The sequence below is a fragment of the Bombus vancouverensis genome, chromosome 8 (assembly GCF_051014615.1).
Source record: "Bombus vancouverensis nearcticus chromosome 8, iyBomVanc1_principal, whole genome shotgun sequence".
In the NCBI taxonomy this organism is placed as follows: domain Eukaryota; kingdom Metazoa; phylum Arthropoda; class Insecta; order Hymenoptera; family Apidae; genus Bombus; species Bombus vancouverensis.
Genome location: NC_134918.1, coordinates 13,654,301 through 13,672,316, shown reverse-complemented (window position 1 = coordinate 13,672,316; position 18,016 = coordinate 13,654,301). Strand labels below are relative to the sequence as shown.

Sequence of the window (18,016 nt, the reverse complement as noted above, 5' to 3'; positions counted from 1 at the left end):
CGTCAAACGGAGGTGAACTATAGATACCTGACACATTTGTTTATTTTACATACGTGACATAAGAGGTACACTTCTCGAAGCCGATTCCAAGAACCGATGAGGATAGCAATCACTCAACGAAGTAAAATCCAGTCATTTAACGTGCTATTACCGTCGGTAATGTCACATAATAGGAAAGCAACTTGTAACTTTCGATACACGGCACAAACGAAATTTAAACCGATATAAAGATACATAAATAACACTACCTACTCATTATTATTTCAGAAACGAGTAATGAATCACTATTGTCAAGTGACTAACGTCGACCTCTGAATAACATTGAATTCCCCGAATCGAGTTGATTCTCGTGAACAACATCGGCTGACCGTATCGCTATATACCGCGTAGCGACACTGTCCCTCGAAATCCGACTAATTTCCGAAGTAACACGTTACACCCTCGAAATATCGCGCGCGTTGCACCGTGACGTGTCACCTTGAGACACAGAGAGACCGACTAGTAGAGTGTAGTTGACTCGGAGAAGAGCGCGCACGGTGTTGAACGTGCCGCGAAGAAGAAACACATAAAAGAAAAGGTTCGGAACTGGTTCGGCGAAGTCGAGCGTTCTCGGGTGCGCACGGCGTACACTACGAACAATACGATTTTCTAGGAGGAAACGGTGCAGAAGAAGCGGCCGAGAGGAGGTGGTGGTGTTATACACAGGAGGAGGAGGAGGAGAAGGAGGAGGAAGAGGGAAAAAGAGAAACAGGCACGGAGGGTCGCGGAGCACGTGAAAGGCGATTTAAAGGGAAAAAGAAGGAGGTGGCCTTTAAAAAAAACAACGAAGGAACATGGCGAACCGGTCGCAGCCTCCATTCGTCAGCTGGGAGCTCAGCTGCAGCCGGGCGCGGTGACCTCGACGGAGCTTCACGGAAAACCGAGTCAATTTGCAAGCAATAACGGTGTCATACCGCGCGTACTTTTCATCCGTGATTTAACGACCTTTTGTATCTTTGACACACACACGAAAATACTATTACACATTCGTGTTTCTCCACTTTCTTCTTTCTCTCAATTTTTTTTCTTGTTTTCTTTTGTTTTTGTTTTCTTTTTTTGTTATTAAATTTGTTACTTTTGTACAGTACGTATACACACATATCGATAGATCGGCGAGTTGCTTTCGATCGAGTGACCCGCCGACATTCCGCGGAAACACGGTCATCGGTCACTTTACAGGTGATCGACAGTACCCCCGACCGACTGACAGTTCAACGACATTCGTCTTTACCACTGTATGGAAAAACGCGTTTCCCTTTACATACTTTGTGTAAACGCTCTTATCGATATCGATCACGCCTTAAATCCAAGAGATCTCGACTTCAACGAATCGCGAAATCATTCGAAATCATCCACGTTACTTAATTAATCGGATATTCGATTCGACTATGTTTAACAAAGCTTTTATCCATCACTCCCGATTTTGATCTACACTTAAGAGAGATGTATGGAAACATGTATGATTTTATCCTTAACTAAACATGTCCATGATATAAACAGTTAAGAATTTTCAGTTCACTCACAATTTGTATAACGAACGTAAGATCCACTAACGTGTCTGTTTACTAAGCGCCGTAAGTCGTTCATCACGTTCGATCTTAATATACACTTGAACAAAAAATGTACAGAAACATAATATATAATTCCATTTATAATGTATAACATCGAACTGACAAGATACTCGTCACGAACGTATATCAGATATACCGATTTAACCGATTTGACAACTGATTTCCAATTCACTCACAATCTATATATTAAAGTTCAAATCGATGAAACAATCGGAAGAAATAAAAGGCTCTCGCGGACTGTTACAATTAAAGGTGAAAGAGGTTACAAGATAGGGATCGGAGCACCTCTCGGTATCGTAAGAAAACTTCACGTATTTACACGAAACGAGACTCCTGAAGAGCTATCGCGATGGCTACACATAATTTGAACGTGAAACGAAGGCGAAGGAAAGGAATTACAGTTTTTAAAAGAAAGACGGTGAACCGGTCGGTGCGTCCGTTCATCAGCTGAGAGCCCAGCTGAACCCAGCGGCCGCTGTAACCTCAACCTTTCTAATAGGCTGTATCGCATGAAAAACGATTAACCCTCGATGTCCGCGAGTCCTCTAAATACAGATTAAGCTAAAATACCTGTCATTCGAGTTTCATCTACGGGCGAACGACGGAATGCACGAAAACACTGGATTTTCAGAGATAAAACTTTTTGAAAGCCCACTCACAATGGAATCTTCCAGTAGACTAGCCGAGCCGGCAAGCCGTTCTCTTTTGCGTGCTCACCCACCGTTTCACGCACTGTCTCACGTTTTACACCGTTAATCCTTCTTTCGTGAACCGTTTCGACTTTTAAAACAGCGGAAGGCTCGATGATAAGGTTTAGCCCTCGTTTCGATCAGTTATAAAGTGCTTATTTGCAGCAGAAACGCGGCGGTATGCATACCGCTGACAGTTCGAGCTGTCACTTTTTGACGACCGCGTACGTGCCTCCATCTGATGACGCTGCCATTAGACATTGATGCGTTTGAAAGAACCGCGCTCAGATCACCTAGCAACAAGATCAATAGACTAAGTTACAGCAAGTCGAGCAATAACCAATGTATCTATTAATGATTTAATTAATTATTTAACTAAGGGTGGATTAGTGACCGTAGAACTTCGTTTACTTTTTGTATTGCTGTTTTAATCGAGCACTTCCCACGGTGTTGAATAACGATCAATTAAAATATTTCATTCGATTGATTGATTAATTTTTAATCTTCAAGAGTCGCAATTGATAATTATGTACTTATCCTGATCGGTAATTCCAACTGTACTTCGAATGAAGTAAACTCTAATCATTAATTGTGACTGATAATCAGCCACTTATAATTGTAGTCATCAATAATTGTAATCGTTGATCGTTAACTGCTACAATATAGCACAGCACTGACTTCCAGTACTGTTCTAAAACTTATACCTGACGTTCAAGGGTTCAAAGGTACAAAGTTCCATATCTTTTTAAAACTGAAGAATTATAATGAGGTAGAGTAACTGTACAATTGCTCGATTTTCATTTATGGATTTATTATAACAATCTCGTTCCGCTAGTACAAAAAACCGGACGTTCCCGCAATCATTTACAAGATATAACATTTTATACAAACATTTGTGTTCTAGAATGTTTACGCGATTTTTTTCTTATTTTGTACTTAACTCTCCTATCACTTTGTTCCAATACCTTTGTTCAGTGGTTCATATCACAATTGTCTCATATTCTTAAGATGGGAGTACAAACTGCTCACAATACTCAAGAAATATTCGCAATATCAATCGTGAGTGTACCATTTTCTTCACGGTACACAATTACACCTCACACATACCACGTATTTTCATTTTTTAAATTGCGAGAAAAATCTTCAACAAGTAAGATCGAACTAACCTTACGTAACAATGATAAAACGAAACCCAATTAATAACAAATAACAAATAACGTCACGAATATTTTGAACAATGTAAGAAAAATAAAGTATTTAAACATAAGTATTCAGGAAGATATGTAGTTCCCATAAACGCTGTAAAATGTAAATTCTAAGCGAAGTACACAAACATTCGATGACGCGTGATAAAACGGCGTTACATTCCTTTTATGAGTAACGTGCCTTCTAAATGTTTTTCTGATAAAAATATACAATGCATAAATCTAACTTCTTCCTCCGAATATCACTCTGTGATACAAAGTGAGTAACAACAGAATGCTTTCTATTACAACAGTACAATAATTTGTATATACTATCGCTTCAAAGGTATAACAAAAATATATATAAGACCTTTGAACGTGGAAGATCAGAAACGTGAATGGTGACAATATTAACATAGGGAATGTGACTGTACATGATTGTTAAAATTATTCTATACTCTGAACAATTTGTTTAACTAGAGATCCGATGCAAATTACTTACGCCACTAACAAAAAACTTATACGCCAGCGAACTTGAAACTTTTAGCTAGTACTAATCTAATCTTTTCTGAAGTCTTTGTGCGATTGCAGCAATCAATGCAGCACCCTTTCCGCTTCCGTCCTCGGCATGGATCATCTCGAACTATATATACACGATTAATCAATTAATTTCGTGGACCAAAATAAAACAATAAAAAATATTATATGAAAGCATACTTTATGTTCAGGAGCTAACAGTGGAATGTATCGTTTTATCCATGTCTCTAGTCTAGGATGATGTTTGTAAAGAGATCCATCTACAGCAATTGTGACGCTCTTCTTATCGATTCGTTTTAACAAGACTGCTAGGCCTAAAGAAATAAATTTGGTTAACAAAGTAATATTATTTAGTACTACTAGTTCTATTACATACTTCAACTTACATATCGAAACGAGAAGAGCTGCACGATTAGATACCACTTCGCAAACGTATTGTACTATTTTCACGTCCTCTTCGTCCGGATCGATACCAAACTTCATTAAAATGTTCCTCGTACTGCAATCATCGCCGTCCACAGAATCTCTACATTTTAATATTTACGTATAGTATTGGAAATTTATAGAATAAAGATATGCTATAAAGTTTTTTAATTGAAAACAACATACTGTTCGATATCAGATACTAAATCGCTTGTGAGATTGCCTGGGACTAAAAGGGATCCGGGCGTGTGATCCCCTATAAATAGAAGGCCTTCTTTGGTCAACTTTGCGAGCACTACCCGCACAATCTCGCCTAAGTATTTTCCACTAATATACTTCTCGAATCTGATAATTTAAAAAATCGTAGTGTAGTAAATTTACCAGAAGTAGAGCTTTTATGTTCCACATTTTTCAAGGGAATTGATACTCACGTAAATGAATTTACAATAAGCGAATTCGCATCATTTTCACGATCGTAATCTGTTTTAATGAAGTCCAGCACACCATTATCTCCAAATGCACCCCATTCAATGTCGATAATAACCTGCAATAACCATGAGCAACTTAATATTCAAGGACAGATGTTTGCCCTATATCGAAACAAAATATCTAAAAAAAGTACTTCGCGTTCTCCGTGTCTCTCAGTTTCCCAATGTTCGACTCTGTCAGCTCGTTCAAGATAACAGGCATTGCTACCGGTGCCTAGTATAAGTCCAATTGCAGTATTATGATCCAACGTTGATCCTTGCACCAATGTTCCTGTAGTGTCGTTCAGAATCGCCACGACTTTCACTTTAGTGTCTCCTCGACGATCCAAAGCTTCGTGAAGCAATTTCACGGCATCTTCGTTAACAACGTCGGGACAATTGAAGGTTTTAGTCCAAGTCACCAGTACTCCAATATCCAACGAATGTTGAATTATCGGGAAGGAGAACGTAAATCCTGAAATGTATACTCAAATGTATACTCGATGCATATATTCATGTTGTATATTAATCATCCCGTTTGGAGAATTATTGATCACGTATGAGATCAGGATAATCTAATCGACAACAAGTATCACCCACTTAGATTCGTAAAATCAATGTAAGACACAATACTTAAGAGCTGATAGCAAGAAGTGCTTGAAAACATTCAAGATTGACACTCTCAGATAGAATTTTTGCTCGAACTCGAAACAATTGCAATTATCCTGGAATTACAAAAAGTTATTTCTGAGAAACTACGGACCACAGACAGAGCAATTAAAAACCACACACGTGATTCTCCCGATGTCTCAAACGTGATGTATATTGATTCCAATTTACCAAGAGGAAGCTCTACATCCTGAAGACCCTGTGAAATGACGAAATCACTGACGCATTCTGCTAGGTAATCAAACAGACGAATCCCCGAGCCTACTCTCAAATCAGAGCTAATGTGATATTTCTTCACTTCTTCGCGTATAGGTGTACCATGAAGCAATTCTAAAAGAAGCACTCGGAAATTCGTGCCTCCAAGATCCAGCGCCAAATACAAGCCCTCCTCTGAAAATATTTTGCATTGATCTTTCAACATTGTGATTAACTAGACAAAACTAACAAAGTTAGAAGCTACAATTGTTCCGCTCGTATTATTAGATTACAACATATATACACCAGATATCGTAATAACTATGGTATAATCGCATAAAATTCCTGCCGATCACATAGCGGAAAATAATACTTATCAAATTGGGGAAAAATCTTATCAAAGATTTGAATTATAGGAACCTGTGCCATCGAGTAGTTCCGGGACATAGGTATTCTCCATCTGCAGTGACGACGGCTGCTGGTGAATTCCTTTATTCATTTCCGACACAAAAACATCCTGGATCTTCCTTACAGTGGCAGCCGAAAACCGTAGCTGTGCCAGACGTGTTTCGATCTATAAATAAAATCCTTTAAGCCATCGTTATATGATCCGTGTGATAGTAATTGAAATTGTTTGATCGGGACAATATCGTCGGGAAATTTTCCGCGAGTTATAAATCTTAATAATCCTTTGATAAAGATTATGAGGAATTTTCGTATTTACCTTGCTCTCTGTTACGTGATCTATAATGGGATTCTAATAGACACGCCAGAGGTAGAATTTACGTTCATACTAATCAGATGGCAAATCGCGATGATAAAGTGGTTAAATTTTGCGACAATAGAGCATTTGCTACTTGACGGAAGTTCTAATCGAACAATAGGATACTTAACACATGCGATAAAATAGTCTTTACGTTCGAGTTTATGTAAGAAATGTAGTGCTATCGCAACAAATGAACGCTATTTGTACATTGTATATCTCCGTTGGGTATTTTCGCCTGTACATTGTACGCGGATCAAATCTACAAATTTTTAATACCTCATCTCGATTATTTTCTATTTCGGAGTTCAACATACGTATGCAAATAGAATATCGAAAGCAGACTTCTCATAACCAGGATAATACTAATATTTCACTTCCTCAAAGGCAAACTGGTTGCATTCACGCAAACATCACTACCAAGGCAGAACGTACAAATTCTGAAAATCGATAATAAACCGACGAGTGAAAGACAAGAAAATGTCTTGATCAATTGTCAATGCCATCTTGTTGTGGAAATTACGAGCTCGTCGCTAGGAAAGAAAATATATCCGCGTACTGTTCTATATTCGTACGTAAACAATCTCCGGTAATGCACGAGACAAAAGGTATTAAGCGACATGACAGTTTAAGTGGAAAGAAATTTATTGCTTGTTTCATGGATAGAATTGTCAACGCGATATACAGTGATAGCGGTAGATGAAATTATTACCATGTCTTGTTCTCGTGACGCTTATCCGCTTTATATCGATTCGAAAAAGATCAAGGAAGAAACTCAAGTCATGGAGAAATAAGAATAAACAGAAATTAACCATGACATTGCTGGGTCTACTTTAATCAAATACAAAAAGAGCGTGTGGGTAACTTGTTTCCAGTTGCGTAACATTCTCTATGAAAACATTTATCGTACGAGCCCACACGAACGTTTGCATTGTCGATTGTTACGAAATTCTATTCAATTAAAGAAAACATGAAAGCTTTGTTATTTTTTGATTTCCAACCGATTGCTACAGCGGATCAATAGAACTATTAATTATTCTCGTTCTATCCGTTTTATCATAGCATGAAGCAACGTATCTTCGTCGATAACTTATTTGAAAATCTTGAACTCTTTGTAGTAAAAATTCCCTATGATAACCCTATGCCCCAACTCATGATAAGTAAATGACTTACGACTGGTTTGAGGCTAAACGAATGATAACTGGTCGAATTCAGTTTAAACCATCTTAATTGTAGTATCTTATAGAAAAATATTAATCACCTCGTATATCGGTAATTGCACATTTTGCGCTGAATTCCTTGATTACCGAGCTACAAGATATTTGCTTCGCAGAAGAAAAATTCCCTTGAATTCTCGTTAAGACACAGCACGCATATTGTCACGAATTAAACGGTTTCTATATAAACGACAAACGGTTACGTAAGTAATCATACACGTTCAAGAAAAGTGCATATACCAGACGGAATAAATTACTCTTAGTGGCCATTGCTACAGAGATCGACGGGAACAAAAGTGAAAGTATGTGTGCAGGATCGATCGGTGCCAGTAAACTCTTAACGAGAATGTCGTAAGGTTAAGGACTCGGTGTTCGCCATTTCTTACATCGGAAATGATTCAATCTAGTTGACATTGATCGGTCAGATATCGATCAATTATGCAAGAAGCGTATAGACTAGCTGGGAAAAAAACATATAAATACATAGATACAACGTCGGAGCACGGATGTTTTTTAGCGATCCGATGACGTATCGCTCGACAAATTCTTGAAATAGCAGGGCGCGATCAAATAACATTCGTAAGCAGTAAGTATGATGGATGTTTGAATCCATGATTTTCATAACTTCGTCTTGTTTCTTTCAATGACATCCTTATCGAGCACCCGCTCGATTACGACAGAACTACGAGTTTCCTCTGATTCGTGTAAGTCCAAAAGATAAAAGTTCAAGACAGACAAAAAATCTTCTAAATAACAACGTGGAGCGTAAAATGCAAACGCATTATATCTACTCACTTTATGTCTCTTTACATCGTCCGAAAGTACCAACGGCGCTACTTGTATCGCCTCGTTAAGAGCATGTTCCGTAGGGACGACCATGTTTGCAAGCTTTTATTTATCTGGAAAATAAGAAATTCATCAGCCAATATAGAATATTTATGGAACTTGACTAGTGAAACACGAAAAGAACGAACAACGCATAATAAGAGTTCTGGTACAATCTTTGGTCTAATGTACAACAAACTTTAGGAGATCAGTGACAATAGAGCGATTAGAAAAAAAATAAAAGTAAAAAGCACATATCCCGCGCTCACCTGACTGTCACAAACGTTATCTTTAGATAGAAGCTTCTTGAATGAGAGAGGCGATGCTACAACGTGAATGAATTTTCCGTGACGGCTGACAAGGTAGGTGTGCGCGACGAAACGAATTGTCGCGTGGTTCTTCACGAGCACGAGAGACTTTCTGATGTCGAGTTAAAGAGATCACTTCGTTTACTATTACGCTTATTTATTTTCCCTACTTCCACTCTTTTCCTTGACTTTCGGCTAGATGATAACACGAGAGAGTTGCTGTTAAACGAAAAGTTGAAAGTCCATGATGTTTTATAACATTTGATAACACCGTAATCGAGTCACGTGAATTATAACATCGCGTTCTCAAGAAACAGCAATCAGACGTTACGTTTAGCATTTCCTTTGCACTAATCCGCTATTAACTATGACGCAAAATAACGATTAATTCTACACCGTTCGATTACATTGCTTAAATTAATTAATACCGGATATAATGATAATTCTACAAGCCAAATAAATGAGGCACAGCATAAGTTTTTTGGATGTGAAAACGGCGATTCATCTATTTGGCAAGCCTGAAGAGAATTTAACAAACAATCATATATCGTGCACCTGCAACTACATCGAACACAATGGGAAGGAAAAGACCATTTTATCTAAAACTTATAGGAAGACATAATTGCTTGACCGATATCATTACCAGACAGGCACTCTTTGCTCTACAGGTCATCAATCGTCGTACCATTATCTCGTCACTAATTGATAAAAAGAAAATATACGGTTGCTTAATGTAACTCGTACGAACATTCCTTCTGACAATTTCGCGATAGCCATGATACATTGGCTAAAATATATTGCTCATACAGACAGTCTTATCGACCAAATAGAAAACCTTAATGATAATGAGGAGTCAATCATGTGAACTCGTAAATATATTGCAACAGTGGCAAACAAGTGATAATACTGATCACAAAATTTAAAGGAGATCCATCAAGGAAAAGAAATTCACCGTTCACTAATCACACCCTGTCGAGGTTGCGACATTCTTCAAATTCGATGCGAAAGAAGTACAACGTACAGAATCACTCGCCGCAATTTACGGACGCGATTCTTTATCCGAACTTCTTGTGTGTTAGATGTCTCTGTAGATGCATGTCGTCGGTACACAATAAACACACGCGTATGCGAGAATCAGAATACACGCGTCGCGCTTGCGCGAACTTACATATTACAAGTGCATGCAGTCTTATGCATAAACTGACCATTTGAATCGATCGAGTAGTTCAGCAAACTTAAAAACTTAATTGAATTTTAAAATATTATCTGCTCCGTTATCGAGTTGTTTAAATACTGAAATGAAATGGAGAATATTCATCTCTCGAGAAATAAAGCGTTCGGTGCATTAAAAAAGAAGATAAATTCCAGTTTTGACGTCGATATTAAGGGCATAAAAGTTGAAGAACCTGTTCGGTGAGCAAGATTGTTCGAGCTACATGTCGTGTTCCTCCCATATCAATGACATACATATTTCTTTTATTATCTCTTTACCCGTTTCTTAGTTACTTCCCCTCCACGACTTCTCCCTGATATTTCCTTTGTTAATGTTAATTAATTTGCAATTATTTATGGGCAGATAAGAAGAAATTGAACGCAAAAGAATGAAATGAAAGAAAAGACGCTGACTAACTTCCGAATCAACAGTCCACAAGTAAAAAGAAAAGAGACGCAAGAAAAAACGTACTTATAAAGTACGAACGATAGAATTGCTATGTACTCGTCGTAAATTGTACCTAAACGTTAGAATCCGCGCTGTAACCGTATAGAAGCAAGCTCGATTACTGTGTTCTTAGCTTCGAACCGCAACGATCTCTGTCTGACGAGTCGGTTAATTTGATCGATGATCATTTAAGTTGGTCAATTCACGATAGATTTTTCACGGTCGATTACTAATGGGAGAAGAAATCGTGAAATGTCACCAGAACGTTCTTCGAGACAGCAAAGTCGCTTCTGAACGAAGCTCCATTAAAATCAATTGGAAGGTGCAAAGCATCAACCAGGATAATTTAGCCACTTGACTTGACGTGATGATTCTAATCCATAGTGCAATACGCACACTCGTCACAGGGACCATGTCAATCGTCACAGCACCTTCTTCTGCGAATGATAGTCCCATTGAGAAACACGAACTCCGTTAAGCAGTTCTTCACCTATCGCGATTAAAGATCTCCACTGTACCTTTTTTTTCGTTTATCGTTAATTTATCGTTAATTTATCGTTACCACGTTCGATTTATCAGATTAACGAATATGACGTAAATAGAATGACAAGAGAGTTCGACGTACGAACAGCGTGCAAAACGTACGTTGAGCGCAGTGTTTATTCAATCAACTTGTTGTAAAATTGAACTCATGAGCAGCTTTTGACGAAACGCACTTTACATTCACGATAACAGACTGCCCTTTCGTTAAGAGCATGCCCAGTTATTATGTATGATCTTTACCGCTTGAATTATAGAGCTTCCGTGAATTACGGGACCATTATCACCAAGGTCTCGAATAAATCTTAATCGAATAGAATTCCCTTGATAATGCAGCGGCTCGTTTTACGTTTCGAAATATTGGATTTCTTGTTCTCTTTCTTTTTCCAAAAACTTAAGCAAAGTACCTGGCGACGAATCTAAACCTCGAAATTGTTTGTCTGCTATTAAAGAAGAAAAAGTCGTTATCTATTGTAGCGATACCGTATCGTAGTAATACACAAGTAATAGATGAAATAATTAATGTATTAAAATTTTCCAATTAGACGACAAATTCGTGATAATATCTTATGGTTTACGCCATCGACGCGTTATTTTTAGATGCATTTTAGCTATTGGTGAAATCACTAAGTCCGAAACACGTTCATAAACACGTGTTGCTTAAATAGCTGTCAATATTTCGTGTTGATTGGTCGCGTTTATGCGCCAAGGAAAATGTGACAGTGACGACTATTTAGATATATATAATACATTCAGAATATCACGGCGAAGATAGAGTACATGACTTTAATTTCAAAAGGTATTAAAAATCATGCGATAAGCTCGTATGTCTCTCGACACATTGTATTTTACAAAATTAGTTTCATCGATAACGATCGGACCAGAAGATAAGATATTTATCAGAAATAGTCGATGTTTGACAAACTGTAATACCCGCAACATAATACATGAATCGTCAATGACAAAGTCTAATAAAGTGCAAAAAAAATGCAGCGTGAATATGTACGAGATGTGACGATGATAACGTTTGAATTCATTTGAAACATTTGAACAGTTCGACGAGCGTAAAGTTAAAACTGTACTCGAGTAAAATCATAGGAATACGTTAAAGTACGATGACAACACCTGCAGTGTAACATTTCAAGGACCCACGTGGTCTCGTCAACAAAGTAAACACTAGAAATAGATGCCTTCACATTGAATTTCTCATGCCGCGACAACGACATCAACGTTTGAAACCGGTTAGAGAAATAATAAGTCTGCGTTAATCCAGGACTCGGAAGCAATACATGATATTACGATGACATTGACGCCGTTTGAACAAATCAAACATACTCCTGTTGTCAAGGATCAACGAGCCTGATGGTGTTGACTAGCGCGTGCGCTCCGTTCTAGGAAAACGAAATACAAACTCACCCTAATACTTTCTACGTATGACTGTCGACTCGCGCGATTGCTCCAGCTTCTTGATCCTTTTCTATCCTTCGCTGGCTCCAGTTACCGGTCAGTGACTGTAAGCTTCTCGAGACGTGACAGAGCTCACTCACACGTACAAGCACGTGGGTGGGATACCGTGAAATGTACTCCGCCTCAGAGTAGCAACTAGTCGAGCCTCCAGATCGTCGCTTTCCCCACTGCTCGAACTTTAAAACCATATCGGCGCGTATTGCGTGCGCGCGCCTTCGTGCCCATACACGCGCTTACGCGTTTCATACACGCGACCACTACATCTGTCCTACGCTTGTCTCTTTTCGTGCACAGACAGTCTTAACTCGTGACAGTCTCTCTGATGTATCGCGTGAATGCGGATACACACACGCGTTCTAGGATATCGCACGCATTGAGACCACGTGATATTGTACTCGCGATACAAAACCATGTAACACGCGCATAAACGTAAAGATTTCTCCAGCGTCGCGCAACTGATACCTCTCGCCTTTTTCCCACAAACTTTTCGGTAGATCCATCGATTCTCAATTCCTTCCATAGTCTCGTGATGAACTCGGTAAAAGATGAGAGGAATCGAGACTACGTAAAATATATATATATATATATATATATATATAACTACTATACATAACAATAGGAATTTATTTAACGTAAATGTGATAAAGGTATAGAAGTTTAGAACAGCACGTTCCCAATGCCCTTACAGGTTCGCATTATGTCGGTTGAATGGAGTTTGAACATAGCTACAATAAAATAACATCCGTCTCCTAAGCTACATAGGCTGAATGGAGTTTGATTAAAGTGGTCAGTGTGTTTAAATTTAGATCGTTACAATTGCTCGACCCTCGTGGTTTCGTAATGTGCAGTACCATTCTATAGACAAGCAACTTGCACTTCGAAATGATAATTAATAAAACCACGATATTAAGACTTCAGTATATTCAGACTTGACTTTGAAAACCTGATGAGAACGTGCAAAGGAACGGTAATAACTCCATTTCTGAAGTTAAACTTTACGACATTGATGAAGTAGATAAACGCGCACGTGAGGTTTTTCATGTAAGCTTAATGACTGATACCAAACGAGATTAACTCAAGTGAAAAAGATATATAAACTTATGTCTCTATTTTCATTTATTCGTTGCCATAAAATTAAAACACGTGAGATACTTTGCTTTGTACTTTTAACTAGCATTACGTTTATAAAAATAATAAGATAAAATATAAAAATGATAAATATAACAAATTCATACTATTCCGGTAACAGATCATCCCCGAGTTCTTCATCACCAAAATCATCATCTCTTTTTCCGGCAGACGTCATAGGACGAACAGGTAACGGGCCAATGAGATCAACATAAGGAGTACCTACAGAAAATACTTTACATGCACTTGTAACACCTCTTTGTGTAGTATTTCCTTTTAAATTGTTTAAATGGTCGATAATAAACAATAGGATGCCGTACAAGTTTGGGATTCATTATTGTATACAAGGATCAAAAATAGGCTGTTCAAAATAGCTAGACTCATCTATCATCTATTCAATCCATTAGCGTAGTCCAACTATCGTCGGTAAATCATCCTTGTTAATGTTCATTTCAAATAAAGCTACGTATTCCCGACACTTTGATAACTGTACTAAGCATTCGTATATCTACTATTTTGCAAATTATACCGATCATAAAATTTATTATTTTTTTGTAACGATTTCAACGTAAAAGAGTGCGTACCTGTTTGATCAGTGACATCGTTTGCCACGTCCGTAATATTTTCAGTTGCAGAAACTCGATTAGGTCGCGTGATACCAGCGCTACTTAAACCTTGATTTTCTCTTCTATTAAATGTGGGACTTGACCTGTGGTCTGATAATACGCTCATTCCAGAACCAGTTCGTGATGATGTCCCACTATTACTCCTTCTTGAGCCTATATATAGGTATTAAATATAGTAATAATACCATGTTTCATACAGTCAAAGATATACACTACCTGTACCTGGTCTTGCTGATCCTTGTCTATCCTTCAATTCTTTCGCTTTCTCGGCGCGTTTTAATTCTGTTGCATATAATTGTGCTTCTTTTAAGCCGAGATCACTACATAAACGAACCAAAAATTTCAAGCATTCAATATTCTCAGGAAACTTATTATGAATATCTTGATACTCCAAAACAGCTTTGTGAAATTGACCAATTCGTCTTAAACATGCAGCGACAAGTAATCGCCATCTTGGCTCATCAGGAGCAAGTTCTACTGCTTTCTTAAAATAAACTAGCGCTTTCTCGGCAAGTTGCATCGATACGAAATATGATCCAAGCCAATCGATTACCTCAAAATTGGCGGGAAAAAATCTATAAGACTGGACAGATATAAACTTTAATAATAAAATATAGTAGAATGAAATAAAATATGTGTACAGTAAAAAAGTTTACATCGCTATAAAATTGATAGGCTTGTTGTTTATCTCCACCAGTATCATACATTTCACCCACTTTTTGCAAAACTCCAGGATCACATGGTATTATACCAAGTAATTGATTGTACCTAATATAAATTCAAATATTAATTACTCAAATTAAAATCAATTTCAAGATGCATATAAAATCATAATACCATTCTGTTGCTTGGTCTGTATCGTTCATAAGTTGATATAATTGACCAATTTGATATACTGTTTGTGGATCATGTCTAACAATGTTACGAACTTTCCAAAAACATTCCAATGCTTCTTCGTACATATTTTGCTTTTTATATACTAACCCTATTAAATGAGATTTCATAAAATATTTGATATTTATACTTCCACGTTAGTAGTAATAATTACCTAAATTATAAAGAGCTTGCACGTGACTAGCATCCGTATCTAATGAGCATAAGAGAAGTTCTCTAGCAATATTTAATTCACCCTTTCTGATTGCACAAGCTGATAAATTAACATAAGCTGCTGCATTGTAACTGTCCGCATTTCGAGCAATTTCTCCGCATCTTTCCGCTTGTTCGTAATCTCCTTGCTGAAAGTGATATAAAAATTATTTTATCGATATTTTATTCATAATCAACGAAAACAAATATCATTTCTTACAAGAAAGTAAATAAATGAAAGCATTGTCGCAGCGGAACTATTAGCTTTACTTTCACGATTTTCAAACATTTTTAAGGTATCAATAGCCAATTGCGTTTCTCGATTATGTAAAAATACCATAGCTTTACTTATTTCCAAATCGGCAGCTAATGGTCCATAAGTTGAAGACTTTATAGTATCCACACACCTATAAAAAATTTGATTGTAATTAATACACAAAAAATTTAGCAGTGTTTAATTTAAGTAGTATTTTAATCTTACCAAGCAAAACCAGCTGTGAGTGTATCTTCAATTACAGGTGCAATGAGTTTTGCAGCACAAAGAATAGTTTTCTCTGCTTCCAATTTTAACTCTTTCTCTAACTTAGACAAATCATCATTTTTTAAAATTTCATTCAATATGTTAAAAGCAGCATCATCCTACAAAATAAAATGCAAAAATTTTAAAATAGAACTAGAACAAATATTTTATTGGGAACTAGCAATATATTTACATTGTGCTTAGTGGGTACAATATTATCAATAAACTTAAGATTGCTACATAAAAACATTAGTGCATAAAATCATAATCATTTTTCAAAAATGTGTTTCCCAATATGATTTAAAGCACAAGACTAAATACTTATATAGCTATTGAGTGTGGGCAATGCTCAGAAAAACACTTTGCATAGTGATATTTATAAACGTGCCCAACTCACTGTACTTATATTATATCTGTCCTCCTGATCTATGTTAAGTTGAACCTCTAATAACTCTAAAAATGACCTTTTCATTTTATCCCTATGAGATAATGCAAAATGGCATAAAACAGCATGCAAGCCTGCTTTAAATTCAGCTCTTTCTTTCATGACCCATTCAAAACTATTAGCTGCTTCTTCCAAACGACCCATTTGTACAAATAACATTCCAATGTTATGCATTATTTTTATTCTGCGAATTATTTAGTAAGTTAATATAAAAATGGCAGACATAAAAATTTAATATTAATAGCCCAACAAGTTCTTATAATAACTCTCAATCATCTCATTACCTTAAATCTTTATGAGCTGCTGGAGCTTGATCAAATGCCATTCTGTACATTTTAATTGCTTGAGACAATTGTCCCATTTTGACATATATATTTCCCATATTCACTTTTAATCTGGCACTATTGCTGAACATCCTATTTCTTGTTATAGCTTGGTAAGTTGCTATAGCTTCAGTAAACATATTATTGTTAGTATATTGAGTTGCCAAATTAAAAATGACCTGAAAAATGATAAAACATTAACAGTCTTCAATATTTTTGGTAAAACATATTTCAAAGACAAAATTTAATTCTTACAGCAAATGTTAAATCTACATTATGATTGTCACTAAGCCCAGCTTGTTCTTGTAGTCTAATAAGAGCTCTTTCCCTCGAAGAAGCTTCTTTGGCTCTCTCTAAAGCAACTCTTGTATTGTTTTCATATGATGCTTGTACTGAACTTTCTATTAGTTCCATAATTTTTCTTTCAGCCACTTTTATTTTTTCTTCGGGCCTTTATAAAGTATTAAAATACTGCTCTTCAAAAACTTAATACAATTTAATTTTATTTTATTATCAATCACTATGATCTTACGTGTCTTCCTTTCCACTTTCTAAAGGTGGTGCAGGCCCTCTGGTAGAACTATTCATATTCAATGGATCAAATGGTTGACGATTACTACTAGTATAACCAGCTCCTCTGACTGCAGTCATTGGCCTTAGTCCACTAGTATTAGGACGCACTGGTATACCAGTACCACTTCTGTGAAACTACAAATATTAAATTGCATATTAAAATAATATTATGAAATACAATACAAGATAATATATTCATTTACCCCAGTTGAAGTACCCAAACGCATAGCACTTCCTGGTACTTTTGGTGTAAACTGCATAATTAAAAAGTCAAAATATTTTATTATTCAGTCCAACTATTCTGTTTTATTGTACATGTATTCATTATCACTTACAATTGGTCTTTTTGCATAACTTGTATGCAGTGTCTCTTGAATTAATTCATCTTGTTCAAGATCTTTGATACTATATATTGATGGATAATCATTATATCCATCATAAATATCATCATCAATTTGTACATTAGACATTGTGAATATTTTTGTAAATTATATTTTTTAATCGTATTTTACTCTTCTACAAAGCAAATTTATGAAAGTGTATTTTAGGCAAAATAGTTGAATAGATTTATTAATTCTCACAATACAATTAATATTTTGATCATTTTTATCATTTTTTCTTTATAAAAAGTACTTTGAAAAAGGAACAATAAGTGTCATAAGAGACGCTATAATTGATTCATGCCTGATTCATGCGCTGCAGTACAAACAAACCTTATCTAGTTACATCTATGTTGGAAATGTCAATAGATTTAGGTTGCT

General features: G+C 36.5%; 3 protein-coding genes and 1 long non-coding RNA gene across 9 annotated transcripts in view; 1 reads left to right on the top strand and 3 right to left on the bottom strand.

Moving 5' to 3' along the window:
* The window catches only part of Sesn (Sestrin), a 153,818-nt gene extending 151,530 nt beyond the window's left edge, over window positions 1–2,288 (bottom strand). The window contains exon 1 of one of the 2 annotated variants that reach the window (XM_076620945.1): window positions 2,181–2,288. The gene's annotated coding sequence lies outside the window, so the exon portion shown is untranslated. Of the gene's footprint in view, window positions 1–252; window positions 572–2,180 lie in introns of those variants that run through there. The other variant, XM_076620946.1, reaches the window with a different exon arrangement.
* Window positions 2,289–3,089: 801 nt separating this feature from the next.
* On the bottom strand, window positions 3,090–12,642 carry LOC117155916 (hexokinase type 2). 3 transcript variants are annotated; one of them, XM_076620696.1, is made up of 10 exons: window positions 12,504–12,642; window positions 8,550–8,653; window positions 6,195–6,348; window positions 5,751–5,969; window positions 5,066–5,385; window positions 4,875–4,987; window positions 4,630–4,788; window positions 4,407–4,546; window positions 4,201–4,334; window positions 3,090–4,126 (listed from the first exon to the last, which is right to left on the bottom strand). In XM_076620696.1, exons 2-10 carry the CDS (start codon window positions 8,631–8,633, stop codon window positions 4,037–4,039), a joined length of 1,413 nt encoding a protein of 470 aa, XP_076476811.1. In that variant the 5' UTR covers window positions 8,634–8,653; window positions 12,504–12,642; the 3' UTR covers window positions 3,090–4,036. The 3 variants fall into 3 exon arrangements, with proteins under 3 accessions (XP_076476811.1, XP_076476813.1, XP_076476812.1); XM_076620698.1 differs by lacking the exon at window positions 12,504–12,642 and adding an exon at window positions 9,840–9,974; XM_076620697.1 differs by lacking the exon at window positions 12,504–12,642 and adding an exon at window positions 8,849–9,152.
* On the bottom strand, window positions 12,504–17,876 carry nompB (intraflagellar transport protein 88-like protein nompB). 3 transcript variants are annotated; one of them, XM_076620688.1, is made up of 15 exons: window positions 17,591–17,876; window positions 17,459–17,509; window positions 17,215–17,390; window positions 16,938–17,133; window positions 16,644–16,861; window positions 16,312–16,543; window positions 15,876–16,033; window positions 15,615–15,801; window positions 15,357–15,543; window positions 15,146–15,293; window positions 14,965–15,076; window positions 14,525–14,891; window positions 14,267–14,461; window positions 13,790–13,904; window positions 12,504–13,115 (listed from the first exon to the last, which is right to left on the bottom strand). In XM_076620688.1, exons 1-15 carry the CDS (start codon window positions 17,723–17,725, stop codon window positions 13,061–13,063), a joined length of 2,532 nt encoding a protein of 843 aa, XP_076476803.1. In that variant the 5' UTR covers window positions 17,726–17,876; the 3' UTR covers window positions 12,504–13,060. The 3 variants fall into 3 exon arrangements, with proteins under 3 accessions (XP_076476803.1, XP_076476801.1, XP_076476802.1); XM_076620686.1 differs by having other exon boundaries at window positions 12,504–12,730; XM_076620687.1 differs by having other exon boundaries at window positions 12,504–12,730; window positions 14,531–14,891.
* On the top strand, window positions 13,096–17,357 carry LOC117155920 (uncharacterized). The gene is made up of 3 exons (XR_004463995.2): window positions 13,096–13,521; window positions 13,804–14,471; window positions 17,240–17,357. It is a non-coding gene; the product is annotated as an uncharacterized LOC117155920 (long non-coding RNA).
* Window positions 17,877–18,016: the final 140 nt, after the last annotated feature.

Excerpts from the sequence above, each read along its gene's own strand:
- nompB (XM_076620686.1), bottom strand. The coding sequence starts at position 17,725 with ATGTCTAATGTACAAATTGATGATGATATTTATGATGGATATAATGAT. Across the intron at positions 15,802-15,875 it reads CTCACAGCTGGTTTTGCTTG|GTGTGTGGATACTATAAAGT; the intron begins GTAAGATTAAAA and ends AATTTTTTATAG. Across the intron at positions 12,731-13,789 it reads GATGATCTGTTACCGGAATA|TTCGAGCAGTGGGGAAAGCG; the intron begins GTATGAATTTGT and ends ATGGTTTTAAAG.
- LOC117155916 (XM_076620696.1), bottom strand. The coding sequence starts at position 8,633 with ATGGTCGTCCCTACGGAACATGCTCTTAACGAGGCGATACAAGTAGCG. Across the intron at positions 4,988-5,065 it reads AGAGACACGGAGAACGCGAA|GTTATTATCGACATTGAATG; the intron begins GTACTTTTTTTA and ends TGGTTATTGCAG. Across the intron at positions 4,127-4,200 it reads TGTTAGCTCCTGAACATAAA|TTCGAGATGATCCATGCCGA; the intron begins GTATGCTTTCAT and ends GTGTATATATAG.